Below are 23,336 nucleotides of genomic sequence, written 5' to 3' on the forward strand. Positions count from 1 at the left end.
TTTCAATCTCACAAGGATTTAGGTAAAATGCCCATGCTTTTAAATCACTGACATGGAAATCATCCTTCCATAGTTCTATCCAAAAGACCTAATGGTGGCTCTCTCTTTTCTGTGATGGCAAAGCTAGAAATGATGGAGCAGCCAAAAGGTGGTTAAGAGTGCATGGGCTGGCTCCCTTTGCATATATGCAATAAATTACTTGTTCATCATCAAATAAGTTAGAGCGATCAAGTCAGATTAATAAAGCATTTTTACAGATAATCGTTTGCGTGGCGGATGGCGTGACCCTAGAGAAGAGAAAATAATGAAATAAAATGAAAATCAGATCATGTCCATGTATTATACAGAGAACTTAAAGAATAAAGACGAATCCTAAATTGATCCAGCTAACTCCTTATTCTTAATATAATCCAGGTCATTTCTCTGCCACTGAAAAGAAAGATTTTATATGTCCTCAAAATGTCGTTGTCCAATAATTAAAAGAGCTGCCTATTTTACTTATTGTGCTCTGGGGGAGGTTTTTTAAATCACTGCTGTGAACATACTATCCACAAAATCAGAACATTCGAGCCTCTTTTTTTAATAATTAGATATTAGAGCTTTTTAAAGCACCATACTTCTTTGATAGAATTAGTTTTTCATTAAAAAGTTAATTGAAATTTTTTAAGTGGAATTCTTTTTATATCCATGAGATAGGCTGAATAATTTGATCTGAGCAGGCTGTGAATCCATAGTCATTCTCTACATAGTTATTCTCAATTGTATTCAAATAATTTCTAGGTCATTAGTCAACTTAATGCAACAGGTGTTTCCTCAGTCCATTCCAGTTAGTAGCGGGTGGGTCCTGACTCTGCAATGCTGGGATCTAGGATCCCCAGGAAATCGTAGAGGGAGAGGTGCGGCTAGGCCACCCTCAGAGAACCTGAGACCCATCCAGCACAGGAGAGGCAGTGAGGACATGCGGGGCCATAATCGAAGGAGAATAAAGATCAAGACCTTACATGATGTATAAACCAAGGGCAGATGTGGCCCCCAGTGGAGGGGCTGAGAGAAGGCTACAAGGCTTTGCAAGTCATCCATCAAGCTAAGTAGTGTGAGGGATTTGGAAGTGAATCCAGCAATTATTGGATAAATATCCAGTTTTATAGAAATCACTAAAGAGCATTTAAAGAAAGTCATTGTGTTTAATTCTATCTTATTTACTCTTGTGAAGTGTCTTAAACATGAAAGGAAGATGATTGCACCAAAACGACAAGGCAAAAATAATTTTGTAGTGAAAGTAGATCCCGTAGACCCTGTTCTCAGGCTTTTCACGGGTGACACTGAAACACAGGGAGAAAACCAACCTCCCAGTAACCTCTACGTTCTTTTGAGGAGTATACTGTGGAGTTCCTCAGAAATCTGTGACTCCACCCACTAGACCTAAAGCAAGAGTAAGAAAGGCAGAACAAGTGAATGTGAGCTGTCGGGTCTGAGTATTACTGTAAGGTTTATATCATGAGCTGTGACTTCCGCTCTTGGCACAATTTTCGGGAAGCCGACATGTCTGAAGTGTTATAAAAGAAAATTGCTACAAATATTTTTTAAATCAAATATATGAAGTTTTTATTTATTTTCCTAGGCATTTTGTAAATATTAATCATGTCCTCAACTATGACTGGAGTCGTTTTAGAAAGGGAATTGAAACGATTTTTCAGATTTTAGCAGGAACCTGCCAGGATCTTACTATGCCTTATTTAATTAATCCTCTGTTTGCCAAGCTGTGATCATTTCTTGTTCCCTTGGGGCAGGAACTGACCTTACAATCTACGCACTGGACTGGAACTCAGCAAATGCCTATGAATACAAACACAGCAACTATTTATGAGTTTTTCCCATTATGGGCATTGTGCTAAGAGCTCTCACATAAATTTTCTTTGCAAGACCAAAAGGAGAGATCTTTAGTCCAGTGAGTTCACGTGGCTGTCCCCAGGTGTTCTATTTCTCTGGCCATCCCTTATCAGCCCACTTATAGCCATCCATTCATGATTAATTCACATCGTAGGCATAATCAAATCTTCTAGCGTGGCTAATATCTCTGTCTTAACTTTGAAGATGAGACAACAGAGTTATAGATCTGCCAGCAGAAAATTAAATATTTAGAGATTTAAATATTTAAATATTGAGAAAAGTGTCTCTCTCCCCTCCCTACCAATTTCTCTTTTTGCCACTTTTGATTCATTAATCCTAGGAACTACATTTGGAGTATGCTTTTCTTTAGGCTACAGTTTTCCGTCTTGCTGCCCTTGAGGGAGAAGCTCCCCCATTCCTTTCTATTCACAGTCTCTGAAGCATCAATGCAGTGGAAGTAGCAGGAGAATTCTGGAAATTAAAGCGATACCTTCTCACTGACCAGAGTTTGGGAGGGAGAGACACATAATGGGACGCACATAGAAATTAGCAAGTCATTTCCAACATGATTAGATCATTGTGTTGGGAAATCTGGTATCCAACAGAGACAACTGATGAAAGGTAAATGTAATCAGTTATTATATCTCATCTAAACTATTGAGGAAAATGTTTCCTAAGGAAGTAATAGTCATCCTCCCTCTTTCTCAGAACAAGCATTTTTGGCTGAGCATTAAGGGGAAGGCTTTAAACAAATAGATTTCCTTCCCTACACCACATGAACTTCTGATGATCTTTTTTCCCATTTAGCTCTTTTTCTCTTACCTTTTGCCACCTCTTGAGCTTAACAATGTTTGAATTATGCACCATCTATGGATAAGTGATTATGGGATTCACAGGACAGCCCTCTGTAGGAGGCATCTCACATCTCTGGAGACATCCAGTCTTGCCCTCCTCTGCAGGGCCTACATGAAAGCATCCTTAACCCACCATACTGGGAGTGACAGCCAGCCCCAGCACAGCATGCTCTCCTGCTGGGAGCGGGGCTAGCCTTTGCCACTGTGTAGCCTTTGACCTCCTCAGGTGTGACTCTCCAATCTCTATATTCTTCCAGACTCCAAGCTCTCTGAGGGGTTTGCTTGGAGCTCAAAACCCCTGGCACCCCTAGGTGGGAATGCACACAGACTGCTCTTCACAAGAATATGTTATTCCTGCCTTAGCCTCTTATCGGGCCCAGAAATGGATGATGGACAAACCATCAGGAAGCCCTGCATAGGCGGTCTCACATTTTTTGTTAGGAAAGAAGGTACCAGCATCTTTGGGACGATTCTCACTTGTTAAGCCAGTTGCTAAAATTTTAAGACAACAGGAAAAGTCACATTTAATATCCAGTTACATATATTATGAAGAAAACAAATCAACTCTCCTCTTGTTTAAATTGGTTGGTTGGCAACCTTCTGCTTACACTTCTGAGAGCTGAAAAATGGTGCCTAATTATGGTGGCCATCAGGGAAATAGAGTGACATCAGAGGGTGATAACACCAGTGCAACTAAATTTCCCGAATAAAGAACAGGAACCCCTGGACAGCTTGACTATTATTTCTCACTCTATAGAGAAATTTCATTCCAAAGGGAAGAAGTTTCTTTTTTTTTTTTAATTATGTTATGTTAATCACCATACATCATTAGTTTTTTTTCTTTTTTTTAAGATTTTTTTTTATTATTTTATGTTAATCACCATACGTTACATCATTAGGTTTTGATGTAGTGTTCCATGATTCATTGTTTGCGTATAACACCCAGTGCTCCATGCAGTATGTGTCCTCCTTCATACCCATCACCAGCCTAACCCATCCTGCCACCCCCCTCCCCTCTAGAACCCTCAGCTGGGAAGAAGTTTCTATTGATAAACCTTTTTACTTTGCCTTTTGGTTGATCTTCTATATAAAAAGTGAAACAAATATTGTTACGTAAGAAGTACTTTTTTATCATCGATTTTAGCTGCACCTTGGGTTGCAGGTAAAAATTAAATAAAATGCTTATTTTGGAAGTAGTCAAGGATCAATTGTCCCTTATAGACAGGATGCTTATTGAGTTTTAACTAAAAGCTATGTACTCTTCACAGAAAATCCTTATTTTCTGAATATATTTTAATGCTCTGTTGATGCTTAATGTTCAATAGGAGTGATTGTTATAATTTGCACATCATCAAGCTTTGCAGAATTAATTTGGCAACAACATAGCCTTGGAGCATTACAGAATACAAATACACACAGTCTTGGGATTGTCTCCTCAGATGGCTAGGAAGCAAGCCAAATTCTCTCCGAAATTCTAGAGGGATTTGATGTTCCCATGATTTTCTAAACACAGACTGGCGTGAGTGAGAGGTGGGGACAGGTGGGGGACAGGTAGGGTGACGAGGATGCATGCACACTAAAGCATACACTCATCCCTGGGGAACCTTGCAAGAGCCCTGTAGTCTCCCTTTATTCATCGGACAGTGCATGTACAGTAGTCAAATTTTCGACCATGGGAAATTCTATGACTTTATTTTTTATTGAGTAAGCAAGGGGTCTGTGACAAGGAAAAGGCATAGTTAACATTTGCACCCCTGATTAACTGTAGAGCTGGTACTGCAGCTCATGCAGCCTACTGACCTACGTGAGGTCTACTTAACAGCTTGCAAGGGTCAAAGTAAGCTTTTGTGTGTTTGGTTGGTTGTAATGACAGCATGGACTTGGACCAGAGGCACTGAGCTTGAGCCTCTGCTCACCCGTCTGCCACTCTGACCTCAGTGAGTCACTTACTCTGTACCTTAGTTTCCTTGCCTGGGTCCACTTTGATAACAAAATACCACATTGGGTGGCTTAAACAACAGATCTTTATTTCTCATATTTCAGGAGGCCGGGAGGTCCAAGATCAAGGCATCCTCAGATCCAGTGTCTGGTGTGGGCCTTTTACCTGGGTTTTCATTATATCCTCACACGGCAGAGAGAGAGAGAGAGACCTCTGGTCTCTTCATCCCCTTATAAGGGCACAAATCCCATTCATGAGGGCTCCATACTCATGACCTAATTATTTCCTAGTATTATCATATTGGGGGTTAGGATTTCAACATATGGATTTGGAGGGACACAGACATTCAGTCCATTCTGCCCCTGGCCCCACAAAGTCCATGTCCTTTTCAAGTGCAAAATACATTCATTCCATCCCAATAGCCCCATAAGTGTTAACTCATCCCAGCAGCTACTTTAAAGCTCAAAATCTTATCTACATACCAGCTGAATCAGGTATGGGTCAGATTCCATGTACATTCATCCAGAGGCAAAAGCCTCTCCAGCTGTGAACCTGTGAAACCACAAAAGTTATATGCTTCCAAAATACAAGGGTGGGACACACATAGGGTAGATATTCCCATTCCAAAAGGAAGAAATAGGAAAGAAGGAAGGATTGGGCTACCATGTAAGTCCAAAACTTAGCAAGGAAAATCCCACTGGATCTTAAGGCACAGGAATAATCCTCTTTGGTTCAATGCTCTACCCTCAAAACCTCTGGGGATTACAATGTCTCCCTGACTACTCAGTGGGGCTATGCCCACACTGCAGCTCTCTACAGAGGCTTTATCCATTTTGCAGTTCTGCAGGGCAGAGTAGAACCCCCAGGGCTCTGCCAGGCAGGGGTCTCCCCAACTCAGCTCCGGGAGGTCCTACCCTCAAGGCTTTAGGTGGAGGTTGTCTGGCCTGTTGAAACCAAGGCAGTGATCCTGATGATCGAATATCCTTCAGAGCCATTCTTCCCTTTTCTTGAAGAACAGCACAAGTTCGGGTTCAAATAGCTCAATCATCCTGTCTTGTAGAATCGAAGAACTCGGACAACCCTCTTCAACTCTATCGCATCTCAGTGCAAACTGGCAGTGTTCCTGGCACCTTAGCTGATTCAGTCCATGGCTCACACCCATGCCAATCTCCTTATCACATGGCTGCTGGTCCACACCCTTAACGTTCTCATCCGCAACACACTTTCTCCTGTTTTTGCAATGGATAGGCTGAGAATTTCCCAAATTTTTAAGTTCTGGTTCCTCTTTACTTAACAATTTCTTCTTATTCATTTCTCTCTTTTTACATTTTACCATAAGCAGTCAGGAGAAACCACAGTTGTTAACTTCTATACTTCACTTAGAAATCTTAGCTAAATGTCCAATTTCATCACTTATGTGTTCTACCTTCCACAAAACACTAGAACATGAACACAATTTAGTATTTTGTCAATTAGGCAATATTTGAAATATTTGAGAAATATTTGAAAAAAATTTATTGTAGGCGGGATATAGTTGTGTATGGCCTTTATACCCATTCTTACCATCCCTGCTGTTAATTAGGATTTTAGATCACTTACCCTTAATATAATTATTGATATATTGATATAAGTTTAAATCTACAATCTTGCCACTTGGTTTTGTATTGTCCTGTTTGTTTCCTTTCTACTTTTTTTTTTTTTGCCTCCTTTGGATTAATTGAATATTTTTTTATAACTCCATTTTATTTATTTGGCTGGCTCATTAGCTTTATTTTACTCTTTATTTTGTAATTTCAGTGATTTCTTTAGGATTAAAAGCATATATATTTAATTTATCACTTTCTACTTTCTAGTGATATTGTACACCGTACATATAAGGACCTTATAATAGTATGCCTCTGTTTTTTCCCTTCTCAATATTTGTGCAATTGTTATAATACATTTTATTTTTATATGTTATAAACCCCACACTACATCATTATCTTTTGATTATTAATGATCTTTATGAGATTTAAATAGTAATAAAAACCATATATTTGCCTTTACAGTTACCATTTCTGGTCCTTTACATTCCTTTGTGTACATTTATATCTCTATTCGGTATCATTTCCCTTCTGACTGAAGGACTTTCTTTAACATTTCTTATAGTGTGGGTCTACTGATAATTAATTCTTTAAGCTTTTTATATTTTTAAAAAGTATTTCTCTTTAGTTTTAAAATATTTATTTGTTGAGTGTAGAATTCTAGGTTGACTTTTTTTTTCTTTCAGTGCTTTAAAAATGTTGTTCCACTGTCTTCTTACTTGGTGTCTTAGTCAGCTCAGACTGCTATAACAAAAATACCATAGATTGGGTGGCTCAAAAGTAACAGAGATTTATTTTTCACAGTTCTGGGGCTGGATATCTGAGATCATGGTGCCATCATGGTGGGGTTATGGTGAGGGACCTCGTCTGCCTTGCAGATTTCTCATTTCTCATTGTGTCCTCACATGGTGAAAGGGAGCAAGGGAGCTCTATGGGGTCTCTTTTATAAGGGTGCTAATCCCATGACCTAATCACCTGCCAAAGGCCCCACCTCCTAATACCATCACCTTGGGGATTAGGTTTCAGTGTACAAATTTTGGGGAAATACTCACTAGCACTTGGATTGTTTTTGACAAGAAGTCTGCTGACATCCTTATTTTTGTTCCTCGACATATAACATAGCAGTCATTCCCCATTCTTTCCCAAACCTACCCTACCCCTGGCAACCACTAATCTACTTTCTGTCTCCCTGGATTTGCCTATTCTGGAAATTTCATAAAAAGGGAATGATAAGTATGTGATATTTTGTGACTGGATTCTTTCACTTAGTATAATATTTTCAAGATTTATCCAAGTTAACATGTATTAGTACTTCATTTCTTTTTATTGTTGAATAATACTCTTTGGTATTATTCAACACATTTTGTTTATCCATTCACCAATTGATGGATATTTGGGTCATTCATATTGAAAAATTTTTATTGGGTGTACAACATTATGAATTTTACTTTATTGAGTACCGAATATTTTTACTCCTGTAAATATTCTGACTTCTGGTCTGGGATGCAGTTAAGTTACTTCATGACAGTTTCATCTATATGAATTTTGCTTTTAATATTTGTTAGGCAATACCAGTGTGGTGTTCAATCTAGGCCTAATTATTCCCCACTACCAAGGTAAGACCCTGATGCACTGTATCCAATGCCCAGTGAATCTTGAGGTCTTCCAATCCACCTGGTAGAACAGGCACTATTCGCAGCCCTGTGTAAATGCTGGGCACTGTGACCTCCAATCCATTCAGGTAGTTCTTTCCCTAGTTTCTGGCAGTTTCCTCCCATGCCTGCACAAATCTGCTCCACTGAATACCCACTTAGGACCCTCTTCCAATCCCCAAAGGTCTTTCTGCGTGTAGCTCTGTCCTGTGAGCTCCAACTTCTTCCCAGTCTCTCAGGTGTAAATCCTCAACTCAGGGAAGCCACTGAGCTCCTCCTAGGCTCCCTGTCTGTGCCATGGCTTGGAGACTCTCACAAAAATATAAAGCCTGCAATCGTAAGCTCACTTCCTTTGTTTCCCATATTTCAGAGAGCTCTGTCTTTCATTACTTGATGTGCAATGCCTTTGAGATTGTGGTTTCATATACTCTACATGTTCTTAGGTTGTTTTGGGTAGGAGGGTAAATCTGTTTTTGTTACTCTATCTCAGCAGAAAACAGCTGTGCTAAGACCCATAATTTCAATGGCTTGAAATTTGAAATAATTTCCTTGGTAGCTGTGAAAGCTGCTGCATAGAGAAATATAAGCTATCTACATGTATATATGAGATGTCAATATTGATACCATATATTCCAGCCTTTTAGAAAAGGATTAGCAGTAGCTTTTGTTTCTTATGATAGATAACATGTTAATAACCATGCCTTTAGGAAATCCATGTGTACCATTTGCCTCCTTGAATGTGGGAACATTTATGTCTCCTCTCACAGGTGATCAGCGAGTTTGAAGCCTCTCCTGACTCATTTTCCTACAGAATTCCCAACCTGAGTCGGAACCGTCAATACAGCGTGTGGGTGGTAGCCGTAACTTCAGCTGGGAGAGGCAACAGCAGTGAGATCATCATGGTGGAGCCATTAGCTAAAGGTGCGCCCCTGTAGTAAAGACCTAATTTCCCACTCTCATTGGACTGTTTTAAAATCCTCACTCTACCAGAAATAAAGCTTACAATGCCCTAAAAATCACCAGAAAATCAGAACATCACGTGCTTTCACATTTCAGCTTAAGAAATAAGGTTGCTGCTAGCTGGCACTGAGCTTTTGTGCAAATCAGAAAAGAATCCCCCTAGAAGTGAACACATTGCTAAGGGTGAGTGGTTCTACAACTCAAAGTGTCTTAAGGAAAGTAAGGAAAAAGAGCCCGCCCTCACCCCTTGGGTAGGTGAAAATCACTACATAGCAACTTACCAGGGAAGTCCTACTTTCATCAGAAGCAAGCATCAAACTTCTTAAAGAGAAAATATGGAATTTGGAAGTTTATAAATATAAGAAAATATTTAGCTCTTCTTCTATTGACAGAATACTATAAACAAAGACCTTAATTAACAGTGGGAAGTCAGAGTCACCAAAGAGTAAAAGCTCCTAAAAATGAATATAGAATCTACACATTGAGATGTTATACCGGTCCTAAAAAGCACATACAGGCACAGAATATTCTTATTCTACTTCTGATCATTGCGACCACCCAGTGTTTAGGGTACCACGAAATTAGCAGTTTTCATGAGTAAATGTACTAACATCACAAATCCAGGCCAGCAGGAAATGCCCCCTGATTTTGGAATACACCACATTGGCAATTTATTACTAACAAGGCTGCTAGGTGCCTAAAAGAGAATGTAAGAGAACATTCCAAGATTCCAATTTTACCTTGAAGAGCTCTTGATAACTAAGAGCTAAGACATAGAATGAAAGAGTGAGGGGAAAAAGAGAATGCTGTCCCATTTTGAACACAACTGCAGATAGAAAGTAAATACATTGTTGGTAAGGAAAATAAAATCATGGATTTTTTTTTTTTTTTGTCTATTGGACTCTTCAATTATGATATCCAGCCACCCCCAACACACACTCTCACATTAGAAAACAGTGATTATCAATGGGCATAAGGACTGTACCACGGGGTAAAGGAAACCAGCAACATGAGATGCAGGATCAGTAATTGCTTTGCCTCCTCTCTACTTCTGTGTATTCAGTGTCAGGCAGGCAGCTGGGAAAGTCCTTTTTCCCAAGAGACATCTGGCAGAAGTCAGATTTGGAGAGGGTTCAGCACCCAGACACCCCCGGACCTGGGATGGGAAGAACCTACTTGGAAGACAGAGTCAGGTCCAGGAGTAGCTCTAGGCCCAGGAGTAGCTCTGCAGAACGTCAGCTTGCTCTGCAGAGGTAGAGGCACAGGGGTTGCCAGAGAGGAAAGGGTCAGGCCAGAGAGACAGGAGAAAAACCAGGAGGGCAAGGCCAAGAATTCAACAGAGATGTTTTGGAAAAGAGGGAGTGGTCTGCCATGGCAGCAGATGCTGGGAGGTCAAGGGAAACAAGACTAGAAGTGCCCTGGGGTTGGCCACTCGGGACCTCGCGGACCTTCTTGCGAGCAACTTCATGGGGATGGGAGCGGATGAGGGGACCGAGTGGCTGGGAGGTGAGGAAGCAGATCTACTTGGCAGAAAGTTCTCTAAACACACATCACCTGGAAGAAGCCACAGGAAAGACAAGCTGGAGCGAGGGTGGGTCTCATGCGAGGAAAGGCTCTGGTTTTGCCATGGGTTAATATGTCAGCCAGCAGAGACTGTTTGCATGACAATGGAAGACCCAAGTGGAGAGGAGGAGGTGATAATCTGGGAGGAAGAGCAGGGCCACAGGACTGCGGTTTGGAGGAAGAAACACAAGTGGGTTTTTAGGTTTGGTGACAGGAAATGCAGAGTTCCCAGCCTGTGTCTTCTATTTCCTCTACCAAGTATTAGGCAATTTGGGGGCTGGCGGAGAAAAGATCAGGAGTTTGAGAAGAGGAAGGACAGTTGGAAATCATCACTGCAGAGAAGTGGGAAGGAACTTCCTAACAAAACAGTAAGACTGGCAGGGAAAGCGGACAGTCCCATCGAGGTCGGTGATTGTAAATCTATGGTGGGTCCTAAATTCTCCATTGTATGGATTTCTCCAGAGATGTTCAGCTTCTCGTGCTCAAGTGGTGTTCACCCAGAGTTAGGTTGATCCAGATGGGTTTTCTGGAAAGGGACTGAGCTAGGGAAGGGCTCAGGCTTGGAGCAGATGTTCCAGCTGAAAGGCTCTACCCAGAAGCCCCAGACACTGGCAAACAATGAAGGCTGAAAGGTGCAATCTGGAGAGATGAGGCCGCTGGCAGCCCAAGGAGACAGGTTCAAGTTATCCTGTGGTTGCTGGGAGATAGGCAGCAATGGCAAATCTGTCAGCAAGTAGCGGAGTCCAAAATCCAGAGTTAGGGTCACAGAGAAGACTGCTGTTTAGTGAATGAAGTGGCAGAATGGAGTCATGAACCCAGTCCTGGAGGAACACCAACCCGAAGGAGCCCAGGGCCAGGGTTGACTGAGAGAGCACCACCACAGGGCTGAGGGCAGCACAGGATCCAGAAGGGATGTCCAGGTTGCAGACGGACGGCAGTTTCTCAGAATCATTTGAGGTGCTTGTTAAAAGACAGACTCCCTGTGCAGCCACTCTGGAAAACTGTATGGAGGTTCCTCAAAAAGTTGAAAATAGAGCTACCATATGATCCAGCAATTGCACTACTGGGTATTTACCCCAAAGATACAAAAGTAGGGATCCGAAGGAGTACGTGCACCCCGATGTTTATAGCAGCAATGTCCACAATAGCCAAACTGTGGAAAGAGCCAAGATGTCCATCGACAGATGAATGGATAAAGAAGATGTGGTATATATATACAATGGAATATTATGCAGCTATCAAAAGGAATGAGATCTTGCCATTTGCAACGACGTGGATGGAACTGGAGGGTATTATGTTGAGTGAAATAAGTCAAACAGAGAAAGACATGTATCATATGATCTCACTGATATGAGGAATTCTTAATCGCAGGAAACAAACTGAGGGTTGCTGGAGTGGGGGGTGGGGTGGGAGGGATGGGGTGACTGGGTGATAGACACTGGGGAGGGTATGTGCTCTGGTAAGCGCTGTGAATTGTGCAAGACTGTTGAATCTCAGATCTGTACCTCTGAAACAAATAATGCAATATATGTGAAGAAAAAAAAAGAAGAAGAAGAAGAAGGTAGCAGGAGGGGAAGAATGAAGCGGGGGAAATCGGAGGGGTAGACGAACCATGAGAGACGATGGACTCTGAAAAACAAACAGGGTTCTAGAGGGGAGGGGGGTGGGAGGATGGGTTAGCCTGGTGGTGGGTACTGAGGAGGGCACGTTCTGCATGGAGCACTGGGTGTTATGCACAAACAATGAATCATGGAACACTTCATCTAAAACTAATGATGTAATGTATGGGGATTAACGTAAGAATAAAAAATATATAAAAAAAAAAAAAAGGCAGACTCCCTGAATCCACCAAAGATTCACCGAGTCACAGGCCAGCCTAGGAATCTGCATTTCTAACAGAGATTCTAGATGATTCTCTTGCCTGCTCTTGTTTAAAAACCAGGTCTGGTGGGTTCTATCGCTTAGTCTTGGAATTTCGGACGAGGACTCTTTAAATTCCCGTGCCACAAATGGGCATTAATTCTATAAACTGGGTGTGTTGGGCTTCAAGATGAAGTGGTTCTGGCCTATATTTCTCAAAATGCAGATGGGAAATTGTTCATAAGTCCTGGAATTGGTTTTAAGGGGTATAGCCAGCATATTAAAGTACTAAAATGGAATAGAGTCAAATAGTCTGGACTGACTTGAAAAAAATGAAACATGGTAATTATTAATTTGAGTCACTTTGTCTTCACTCACGCACAACCCACCATGTGTGTAGCTTCTGGGATTCAATGCGTTATGTGTTTCTTATGGTAGGGAGGGAGATGTTAAAAAGCTTGGAAGCCCTTAACTTTAGCTGGGTTTCCTAATCATCCCAGTTTTGCTGCAAAAGCATTCCTCATCATATAAAAGGATGGTCTGAAGTGTTTGAAATGGAAGATGCCAAACCACCAATGCCAGAAATCCAATGCTCCCTGACCAGGATATTTTTGTTATGATGAGAAATCAAAAAGGTCAGTTACTGAAAAAGTGGTCTTTGCCATCCATGAACCATCTCTGAAGACCCTGCTCCAAGAAGGAAGAGCTTGCTGTAATTCTTGCTGCACAAAATGGGCCCAGCTTCTGAACCCAATGGCATTTCATCTCTGTCTCAGCTCTGGCCCACAACACTCAGAACAATGAAAATAGGAGTTGTATGGTAGACCTTAATGACCAAGGTTTGTGTTCTAGGCCAGGATGCCTCTGTAATGACTTGGCTCCATCTTTCATGAAATTCCAGCACTCTCCTGGGGAGTCTGCTCCCATGCCCATTGGCCAGTCCAAACCCTCAAGCCCCAGATGATTCAGGGTCCCAACTTTGGTCCTATCCTTATGGGTCCAGAATCAGATTGGGGCCACCTTTCATATGTGGTCTCCGTGACTTTGCATCTGGCCTGGTTGAGCTTCCAGAGGGAGCGTCCTAGAAGACAGTATCCCAGTGTATGGCTAAGGTGGGGCACGTTGTTTTGCCTCTGGAAGACTGGAGTCTTGGTGTCAGCTTCTGTGTCTCCCTCAAGAAGATAACACTAAGAACTGTCAGTGCTGGGCTCCTTAGTCTTCACGGAGGCCCCTGATCATGTAGGTCCACTTGGGCTTTTTCCTCTCTACTCCTGCTACTTCAGGACTGTCCTGGTGCCAGATGCCTCTGGCCAATGTTCCTGTTGGAGCATCTGAATTACGGTCCCAAGCAAACAGTTGTTCTTCAAGAGAAGCTGCTCAGAAAGCATTCGTTTTCCTTAATGTTTGTGCTGAAGATCAAGATGACACAATAAAGTCAGGAACGTACCATAAAAGTGATAAATAGAAGTTGTTCCGTGTTACTCCTCCTTTTAGCACTTTATGCCTTGTATTGTCTTTTCTCTCAGATATTAAAAGTGTATTTTAACGTGCAGCTTTTGGTGTTGAGATAAATTGTTTAATAAAGGGCTGTGACAAATAATTGGGCTCATAGAAAACACAGCTTGGGGCTGCTGGGTTTATGAAGACCCAGATATTTAATTTGGGCTCCTCATATTTAGTCAATAGAGGGGGGAAATGCTACCATAGGGATTTTCAGCTATTTGTATGTTTTTTTTTAATTTTATTTTATTATGTTATGTTAGTCACCATATAATACATTATTAGTTTTTGATGTAGTGATCCACGATCCATTGTTTTCATATAACCCCCAGTGCTCCATGCAGTACGTGCCCTCCTTAATACCCATCACCGGGCTAATCAATCCCCCCTCCCCCCTCCCCTCTAAAACCCTGTTTGTTTCTCAGAGTCCATAGTCTCTCATGGTCCGTCTCTCCTTCTGATTCCCGCCCCCCTTCATTTTTCCCTTCCTTCTAATGTCCTCCATGCTATTCCTTATGTTCCACTAATAAGTGAAACCATATGATAATCGTCTTTCTCTGCTTGACTTATTTCACTTAGCATAATCTCCTGCAGTCCCATCCATGTTGATGTAAATGTTGGGTGTTCATCCTTTCTGATGGCTGAGTAATATTCCATTGTAGATATGGACCACATCTTCTTTATCCATTCATCTGTTGAAGGGCATCTCGGCTCTTTCCACAATTTGGCACCAAAAAATCCCTTATACATATCCTGATACCAGACAATAGTGTTGGCAGGTGTACCATTAATCAGCTGTGCAGCATTCACCCTTTTGGGGGGGTGTCACTATATGGGGGAAGGTCATTTTGGCTTTTATGTCAATGAGGCTGTGGTGTGATTGGTCTTCTGCTGTGTTTGGTGCTCCAGCTCCAGCACGAATCCTGACCTTCAGTGGCACAGTGACTACTCCATGGATGAAGGACATTGCCTTGCCTTGTAAAGCTGTTGGGGACCCTTCTCCTGCAGTAAAATGGATGAAAGACAGGTAACCAGTAACCTAATGTATGCCTTTAGTGAAACTGTAAGAGATTACACAGACATACCAGGTTGGGTCTGGTGGTCTAATGCTGTATGCATTGCCACTCATGAAAATACCGGGAAACACCAACTCTTCTGAGATGGGAGAGGAGGTGGGGTGGGGGTGGAATCTTGGCTTTAGTGCTAAAAGGGTCTGGTGTGTTGCATCTATCTTCCATAAATTCAGAGCCTTTAAATTCATAACAGAATGCTTGCAAGGAAAATAGCCTAACCAATCCAATAATCTCTGTACTTTTTCATATAAATTTCCTATATAACTGAGATGATCATGCCCAACATCATAGGAGACCTGGCACCTGTCTTTCTCCTTATGAGATAATAGTCCAACTAACCCTACTTCAAATGCTCTGAGAAATGACTTTAAGAGACAGAATGCATTAGGACTTAGTTAATATAAAATCTGGTTTTCCATACTCAGAAGTAATTATTAAAATAATAGCAGCCAAGATAGGAGGCAGAAAGTGGGTGAGATGTATTCTATCCTGTACCTTTTCTAAGTGCTTTCTCTATGTTCAGAAGACAAAATTAGGATATAAATAAAGAGCTGACAATTCACTAATGAGCATGGAAATTTGATATAAAATGGATTCAGAAGAGTGCCTATTTTAAACAAAAGCACTTAAAAGACAAACTATTGAAATAATGGTCTTGGTCCAGGGACCACTTTTCTCATCTTTTAAAATCAGTTAATCCAAGGAAATAAATAAGCTCCCAGGGTCAAGAGCCATTCTGCCTGACGTGGGGATGGCTGGACAGTTGCCACCATGGTGGAGGTTATAATGGGGAGGGAACTCTTTTGTTCTAGGACCAACACATGACCCCCTTGAGAGACCACAGTTCACTTTTTTGGGATCAAAATCATTAACAACTGTAAATCTAAGTAAGTCCACAAGAGACTGCCACATTTAGTTGTCCCTATGTGATTGGGTCAAAATGGCATTTCTGCCCCAGAAGGAATTCCCAAGAGGAGGTGGCTGGTGTCTACATGGTGGAGGAAGGAGAGGCCCATTCAGGATGTGGCGTACATTGACATATTTGAGAGCCAGAATCCCAGCCCTTGTCACAGATCTAACCTCCACATAGCATCCTCTACAAAGAATGAAATTCAGCTATTTGATTGATTGTTTTTGTCATGTAATCACAGTTTAGTTCCAAGTGTGTTGTTGACCTCAGAGAGAGTCTTTATGCTTTTCCGCAGCCTCAGCTTATTTGGATTGTAATTTCTTTAATCTGTGCCCTTTTTTTCCTGTGAGGTAGTAACGGGACACCCAGCCTAGTAACGATTGATGGGCGGAGGAGCATCTTCAGCAACGGGAGCTTCATTATCCGCACAGTGAAGGCGGAAGATTCCGGCTATTACAGCTGCATCGCCAATAACAACTGGGGATCAGATGAAATTATTTTAAATTTGCAAGTACAAGGTACAAAGTTTGAGGACTCTTTTTATGACATATTTACTATGTATGCCTATATGCAAAGAGTAAAATTGAACAAACTTAAAAATCAGCCTTTCTAAAGAGCTAATTGCTATTTTCATATTACAGAAAAATACACTTGTTCATTTTGGAAAATGTAATGCAGCAAATCAAAGAAAATAAAAACACTCATAATCTCAAAGATGACGCTATTTATATTTTTGCATAGAGAGAACCTAGTCAAGAATAATGAGACTGAGAAAGTCCTTGATAACTTTCACTAATTGCACAGTTTACTCTACATATGTGTAAGTGGAACCCAAAAAACACAGACAAAAAATAAGTCTGAATTGAGTTCTTTCATCTACTAATTAAATTTTTATATGCAATGTACATTAAAAGGTCACGAACTGAAACTCTTAAGTGTATTGCTATAATATTTAGTTGGGTTTTTAATACAGCATATGTGGTTTTTCTTGATATCAAGCACAAAACGTACATGACAAATTCAAGATAGTTAAATTAAAATCATGTGTAAAATCCCAAATGGCCACTGACTGGGTTCAGGTTTGGGTGCACTGTGATATTTTATTAGTAGAAAAACCAAAGGGTATGCTTCTTGGGACTTAAGTGTTGTCACATTAATAAATCACAGCAAGTAAAAATAAAATCAATATTGTCCTCAGTGGGAGGGAAGAGGAGGAGAACAATCATATTTAAAAAAAATAATGCAAAATTGGTCTGAAATTTCAAGTAAATTGGAGTCTATAGAATTCCATGGTGTTTCAGAAGATGGACATGATATCGTGACTCTAAATAGACAGGTCAGGTTTTCACGCCTTTGGGTTAATATATATGGGCCTCTCTCAGAGGAAAAGAGATGGACATTTTATGGGAAGTTTCTATACAATTTGGATAACCTGATTTTGAATTTCTTCAATGTTTCTGTCCTCGGTGCTGATCCAAAATAATATTGAGGCCCATTGGTTAGAAGTATGTGTTCTTCAAACCTTGTATGAATGTGCAAGTTCTTGTACACAGCCACTCAGTGGCACACCTTTGATTTCCAGAACAGAGCACGTGTGTGTGTGCGTGTGTGTGTGTGTGTGTTGCATCTTGGGGGAGTAGCTAAAAAAGTGGAAACTTTTGCAATTCTTTTTCCCACTAGCCACTCTCCCCTACCCTTTCTCCCTCCCCTACTCTTCCCTCACCCAATCTCCTCTCCCCCACTCTTCCCTCCCCCGTCGCATCCCTGGGAACAGAACAGCTACGTGGATGCAATTTATCTTTCTCACTTGGATCATGGCTGAAATTCAGAGTACTGTGAGCATCTTTAGTAAGTTTAAAGAAGATTTCAGTCAGTGATGAACAACACAGAAATTCAAGGAATCAGTGAGGAAATGAGTTAGATATAAACCCAAGTAGAAATGTGGTTGAATTTTTGTTAAATAATAGATTCACTCTGCTCTATCTCTTTAACCAAGGACATCAACTAAATAGACATTTTGACAGAAGTGAATTGCATATTTTGGCAACCTAAAACACTTATTTAATAAATGGCTGTTAAAAATGATTTGGTAAATGGCTGTTCAAGCAGATTAAAGGTGTGAAAAACTAATTCTTGTTTTCTAAAAACTGTTTCCTGTCTAGTTCCACCTGATCAGCCTCGGCTTACAGTGTCCAAAACGACATCTTCTTCCATTACACTCTCGTGGCTCCCTGGGGACAATGGGGGCAGTTCCATCAGAGGTAAGAGCAATAGGTTGCCCACAGTAGTTGACTGTCACTACCCCCAGGCTGATAAGTGACACATCTCCATCAAGTAATTGTTATGTGTTAGTTATAATTAATTCTCCCACCACCTAAACAGCAAGCCACACATCTATTTTTACGGTATTGACTGAAACCCATCATTCATCCAAGGCATCCCATTCACAAAATTACCATTACGCCTCCAATCTGAGTGAAAGATTAATGAAGGCAGAAAAGAAAGAATTTGGTAATCTCTCCCCCAAGATTCTGCATACTGTTTCTTCCCCATGTTGTCAACACTCCATCATTCATTCACTCCTGTACTCAATCATTCATTAAAGTAATTAGTAATTACCAATTTAACTAGTAATAAAACAGTTATTGTTCCAATTTATAAAGCACAAAAAGATGGAGAACCTAGAGTTTAGGTAGGAAATGATCTATCTGCACAAAGCTTTTGCATTGAGTCCATAGCGGAAAAGAATAAAGGAAGTCTGTCCTGAGGAATGATATAGTGTGATAATTGTAGCCTGCATATAGTTGGGAAAACATCATTCTGAGCAAGCTGTGGCCACAAGAAAGGAAGAGAACCTAGAGGTCCTAGAGCACATAGAAGGGGACTTCCAAAGACAGAGGACATCCCTTCTTCTGAGTGAGGAGGGTGAGCAGACAACTGGAAATAGGGGGTCATTTCAGAGTGAAGCCAGCACTGCCCTGGAGCCAGCTCCTTCCAGTTGATGAGAGCAAGCTGTCCTATCTCTTCCCCGCCTTATACCCAGTGATTGCACCCAGGCGGAGAATCGTTACACACCCCAGAAATCAGAAATGCTACTGGTCAGGGCTTTATTATATTTTTGAACAGCCAGTTGTTAAACATTTATCAGCACTCCACTGAGAGAAAGGGAGGATCTTCCTTTTTTTTTTTTGGAAAAGAAAAAAGTTAGTTGTTTTTTTTTTTAAATAGTAAGCTGATTGGGATAACGTTGTGTTTATACGTTTGAAGAGTGTGGGGAAGATTTGTAACAGCTACCATGTGAAATGCACAGGGAGTCATTAATAGACCAACAAAGTCATTGCCAAGAGGGAGTGAGGCCCCATCCGCATATAAATATCCCAAATTGTGGTGGTCACAATTTCACAGTCTCATGACCTTGTCAAGTGGTGCCAGACACCTGGAAGGAAGACTGGGTCACCGTTTACCAGAGCTGCTGACTGGCAGAACAAGAGTGGCCAGAGTCAGAGGAGTGAGTGCAAATAGGCTCCTGGTGGAAATGGTCTACAGAAGGTTCTAGGCTGGTTAGAGAACATTGTTATGGAAAAAAAAAATGGAGCATCGAGGGAAGAGTTCAAGGGACTCTAGGACTCAAGGCTCAAATGAAGTAGAGTTTGGGTTCTGTAAGTGTGAGAGCCTGGGAGAGGTGGTACAGGAATTGTCAGAGCAGAAGGTCTTGAAAGTGAAGCCAATTTTGGTAATGAAGAGCTTCCAAGAAAAGGCAACTGGGGGTCCCTGAAATGCAGTGGTAGCCAAAGCCATTGGCATGGGGGCTCCTGTTGCCAAGGGTTACAAGAGCTTCCCAGATGCGATTCAGGTGGAGGACATTAAAAGGAAAGTGTTCTCCCCATGATGTTCAGGGCAGCAGGGAGGTGGTTTAGGCAGAGTTGGAGTGGAAGCCAGGTAATGACAGTGGGAGCATGGGGTACCCAGATCCCTCACCCAGCTGTCAGATAATGCAGGAGCTTTGAGGGGTGCAGATCAAGGATACTGAAAGAGAAAATGAGGCTCAGAAAGGAGGAGGGACCCCAAGGCAGCAGAGGGCTAGAGGGGAGGAAAGGAGCAAAGAGTAGGGAAGATGGGGATCCTGACCACAGAAGAATCAAGGACAGGTGACCTCCATGTGAGAGGTCTGCAAAACACTTGATGCTTCCAGTGTGGGCCTAGGAGCCTCTGTAGTGTGGAGTTGAGAAGTGCTTTGCCTGTGTTAAAAATGGAGCCCCGTGGGCTGGAGGGAAGATAGCAGTCCACCAGCGTGAGGACAACATGCACCAGGCAGACTGGTCCTGGGTTGCCTGGGTGTGAATGTGGAGGAGACAGGGATAGAGAAAACAGGACCTGTTTGCCCACCCCACCCCCTCACTGGCCCAGGAAATGGCTGGGGTAACAGGGATGGTGGCCATAACAAGGAGGAATATCTTAGTGATCACAAGGGCCAGGAGATCTGGCTTCAGATTCTGAAGTTGGGGTTTGAATCTTACTGACTTACAGGACCCTCGAATGGTCACCTCTCCTCTCTGGACCTCAGTGTCTTGCTCTGCACTGTGGAGATAATAATCACTGTGTCCTAGAATTATATGAGGTAATGAACATAGCAGGCTGAGGACAGTGCTTGGCACCTGGTGAGCACTCAAGAGAGGGACAGTTGATGTTCGTGGTCATGGAAGTACAGATGATAGTGGTCATGTACAGAAATGAATTTTTGGAGGGATTTTTCAGACTAAGGAGAAGCCAGGTGAACATTGAAATGTTGGGATGGCTACAGGATTTAGAGCTGTTTCCTTAGTGATCGTGGACTGGGTAGGGTATGGTTGAGGAGATTCCTACCCCCTTGAGAACATATCCCTTTTCCAGAGCTTCGGTTCTCTTAAAAATAATTCAGCTCAGTTGGTTAAGCAAACTGCCTTCGGCTCAGGTCATGATCCTGGAGTCCCAGGATTGAGTCCCACATCGCGCTCCCTGCTCAGCAGGGAGTCTGCTTCTCCCTCTGACCCTCCTCCCTCTCATGCTCTCTGTCTCTCATTGTCTCTCTCGCAAATAAATAAAATCTTAAAAAAAAAATTAAAAATAATAATAATAATAATAATTCAGCTCAGACCATGTTGATACCCAAGGATTCAGGCACATATGCCCTGAGGGCAAATTTCTAGAGACTTAGTGTCCATCCTCTGCTACCTGCTACACCTTTTAAAAGGAAATGGGGAGAAAGTGGTTTTATTTCACCACACCAATTAATGATACACCGTAGTAATGTCTGGCGTGGCCTAAATACTAATGAGAACATCATCACAGCACTCCTCCCAGCCTGGGTTCAATTTCCTGGCATCAGGAAGACTTCAGATGTTCTCTTCCAAAGATGCATGAACGAGGAGAATTCTTATCCCATACAAAATGCCAACATCCACCAACCCTAACAGAAAGGAAATAAGGCTATTTTGAATATTTCTTGTGTTCTGTAGGATACATATTGCAGTACTCCGAGGATAACAGTGAACAGTGGGGAAGTTTTCCAATCAGCCCAAGTGAACGTTCTTACCGCCTGGAAAATCTGAAGTGTGGTACTTGGTACAAGTTCACTCTTACTGCCCAAAATGGAGTGGGACCGGGACGTATCAGTGAGATCATAGAAGCGAAAACGTTGGGGAAAGGTATCTATGCCTTCTGCTGTCTGCATTTCCTCTGCTTTCCAGATTGGATGGGGGACTGCAGTCACAGATGATGCGTCATATATTTGCATGCTTGTCTGTGAGTTTGAACTTTGTTATTCCCAAAACGGGTTTGGGCATGTTGCAGTGTAATGAGAGAGATGGCTGGTCTTCACAGAATATCCTGGTTCTCTTACTTCCTTATCTCATTTGCAGTGAAAAAGAAGAGCGTCCTTTGCAAACCAAGGGCTTCAGTGCCAACATAACGTGTCCTGGCTGGGTCGCCATGACATATGTCATTTACCCTCTCACCTTCTAGTGTGACCTTCCCCCTCCATCACCCCGTGCCCCTCTATCCATAACTTTCCCATTGCCTCCAAGGCCCCACTTTTCAGGTGGGAAATGATTGGGGTAGACTGTTGACCTTTAATGTGAATTGGGTTTTTAATCTGAAACATGAACCTTTGAGCAGAGGAACCCCTGGTGGGCGGAAATGGCACTCAGCGGTGAAATTGCAGTCTGGGGCCGCCAGTAAGGGGAGGGGTACAGTGGCACAGAAGTGTAGATGAGGCAGTGAAGAGAGGGTCTTTGGAGCTTCCCCTCATATCTGACCCTCATGTGGTGCACAGGGCCACACTGGATAGCAAAAGAGCAAGAAATGGGAAGGCAAAGGTGCTAACTTGGATCTGGCACCTGAGTTTTGGTTAAGATGCAGCAAGGGTTCAGAGGATGAGGGATTGATTTACACAGAAGTATATCCATCAGGTCCCTGGGTTCCAGTAAGAAGTGCTTGGATCGTGAGAGACACCTGTTGGTACTTCCGAAATCCAACTAGACTTCTCTTGAGTCAGGTCCATCCACACGAGAGTGGAAACGGGTCAGCTCAGCACACAGTATGGGTTCCTTCAGAACCACTCAAGGAAACACATACATGAAAATAGCACTGTTCTTAGGAGCTCTGACATACACAACAGTAACCTCTACCCACCCAATACTCCCTCTCATACTTAGGTCACTGTGGTTGGAGACAGCCCATTGGTCTATAGGTCCCTATACTAGTGGACACATTGGGACTGGTCTATGACCCAGACTTGGGCTGAGCTCCTCGCCCAGGTGGGGAAGGCAGCCAAGGGCTAATGCATGACCGTGCTGATGGCCGGCATTCGTGTATCCCATGAGCTGATCCCTACTGTGCATTGTCCCACAGAGCCCCAGTTCTCGAAAGAGCAAGAACTCTTCGCCAGCATCAACACCACACGCGTGAGGCTGAACCTCATCGGCTGGAACGACGGCGGCTGTCCTATCACCTCCTTCACTCTGGAGTACAGACCGTTTGGGACCACGGTCTGGACCACAGCTCAGCGGACCTCTCTCTCCAAGTCCTACATCCTATACGACCTGCAAGAGGCCACGTGGTACGAGCTGCAGATGAGGGTGTGCAACAGTGGCGGCTGTGCAGAGAAGCAGGCCAACTTCGCCACGCTCAACTATGATGGCAGTAAGCTGGCTGGCTCTGTGGCCCTCCCACACGTGCATGTGCTTACTGTCCCTTTCCCATCCAACATTCATCCTGGGCACAGAGCGGCCAGTGCCCTCAGATCCCTCTAGGCTTCGGGGTCATTCAGCTGGCTCCCTGTGGGGCTCCCTAGTTCACTGTGTTCACGGGACCATGGCTCTGCTCCAGAAATAAGGGACCGAGGGCCACTGGGAATCTCCTTAGGGAATCATGGTGCAGGAGTGATATCTCTTCGGGCTGAAGGGTTCTTTACCTTCCCTTACCAAACACGTGGTTCTGTGCATTTGTCAATGACTGTGTGCTAACACTGCTTTTGTTGTCTCCCCACCCGTTCCCCACCCCATCCCAACCCACA

General features: G+C 42.6%; 1 protein-coding gene across 1 annotated transcript in view; it reads left to right on the forward strand.

Moving 5' to 3' along the window:
- DSCAM (DS cell adhesion molecule) overlaps positions 1 to 23,336 on the forward strand; it is a 709,341-nt gene that overhangs the window by 637,616 nt on the left and 48,389 nt on the right. Inside the window, exons 23-28 of the mRNA XM_044918979.1 lie at positions 8,686 to 8,839; positions 14,711 to 14,828; positions 16,139 to 16,302; positions 17,947 to 18,045; positions 21,280 to 21,468; positions 22,673 to 22,963. Of these exons, the coding sequence (XP_044774914.1) occupies positions 8,686 to 8,839; positions 14,711 to 14,828; positions 16,139 to 16,302; positions 17,947 to 18,045; positions 21,280 to 21,468; positions 22,673 to 22,963 (1,015 nt within the window). The remainder of the gene's footprint in view (positions 1 to 8,685; positions 8,840 to 14,710; positions 14,829 to 16,138; positions 16,303 to 17,946; positions 18,046 to 21,279; positions 21,469 to 22,672; positions 22,964 to 23,336) is intronic.

This window comes from Neomonachus schauinslandi, chromosome 1 (genome assembly GCF_002201575.2).
Source record: "Neomonachus schauinslandi chromosome 1, ASM220157v2, whole genome shotgun sequence".
NCBI lineage: Eukaryota > Metazoa > Chordata > Mammalia > Carnivora > Phocidae > Neomonachus > Neomonachus schauinslandi.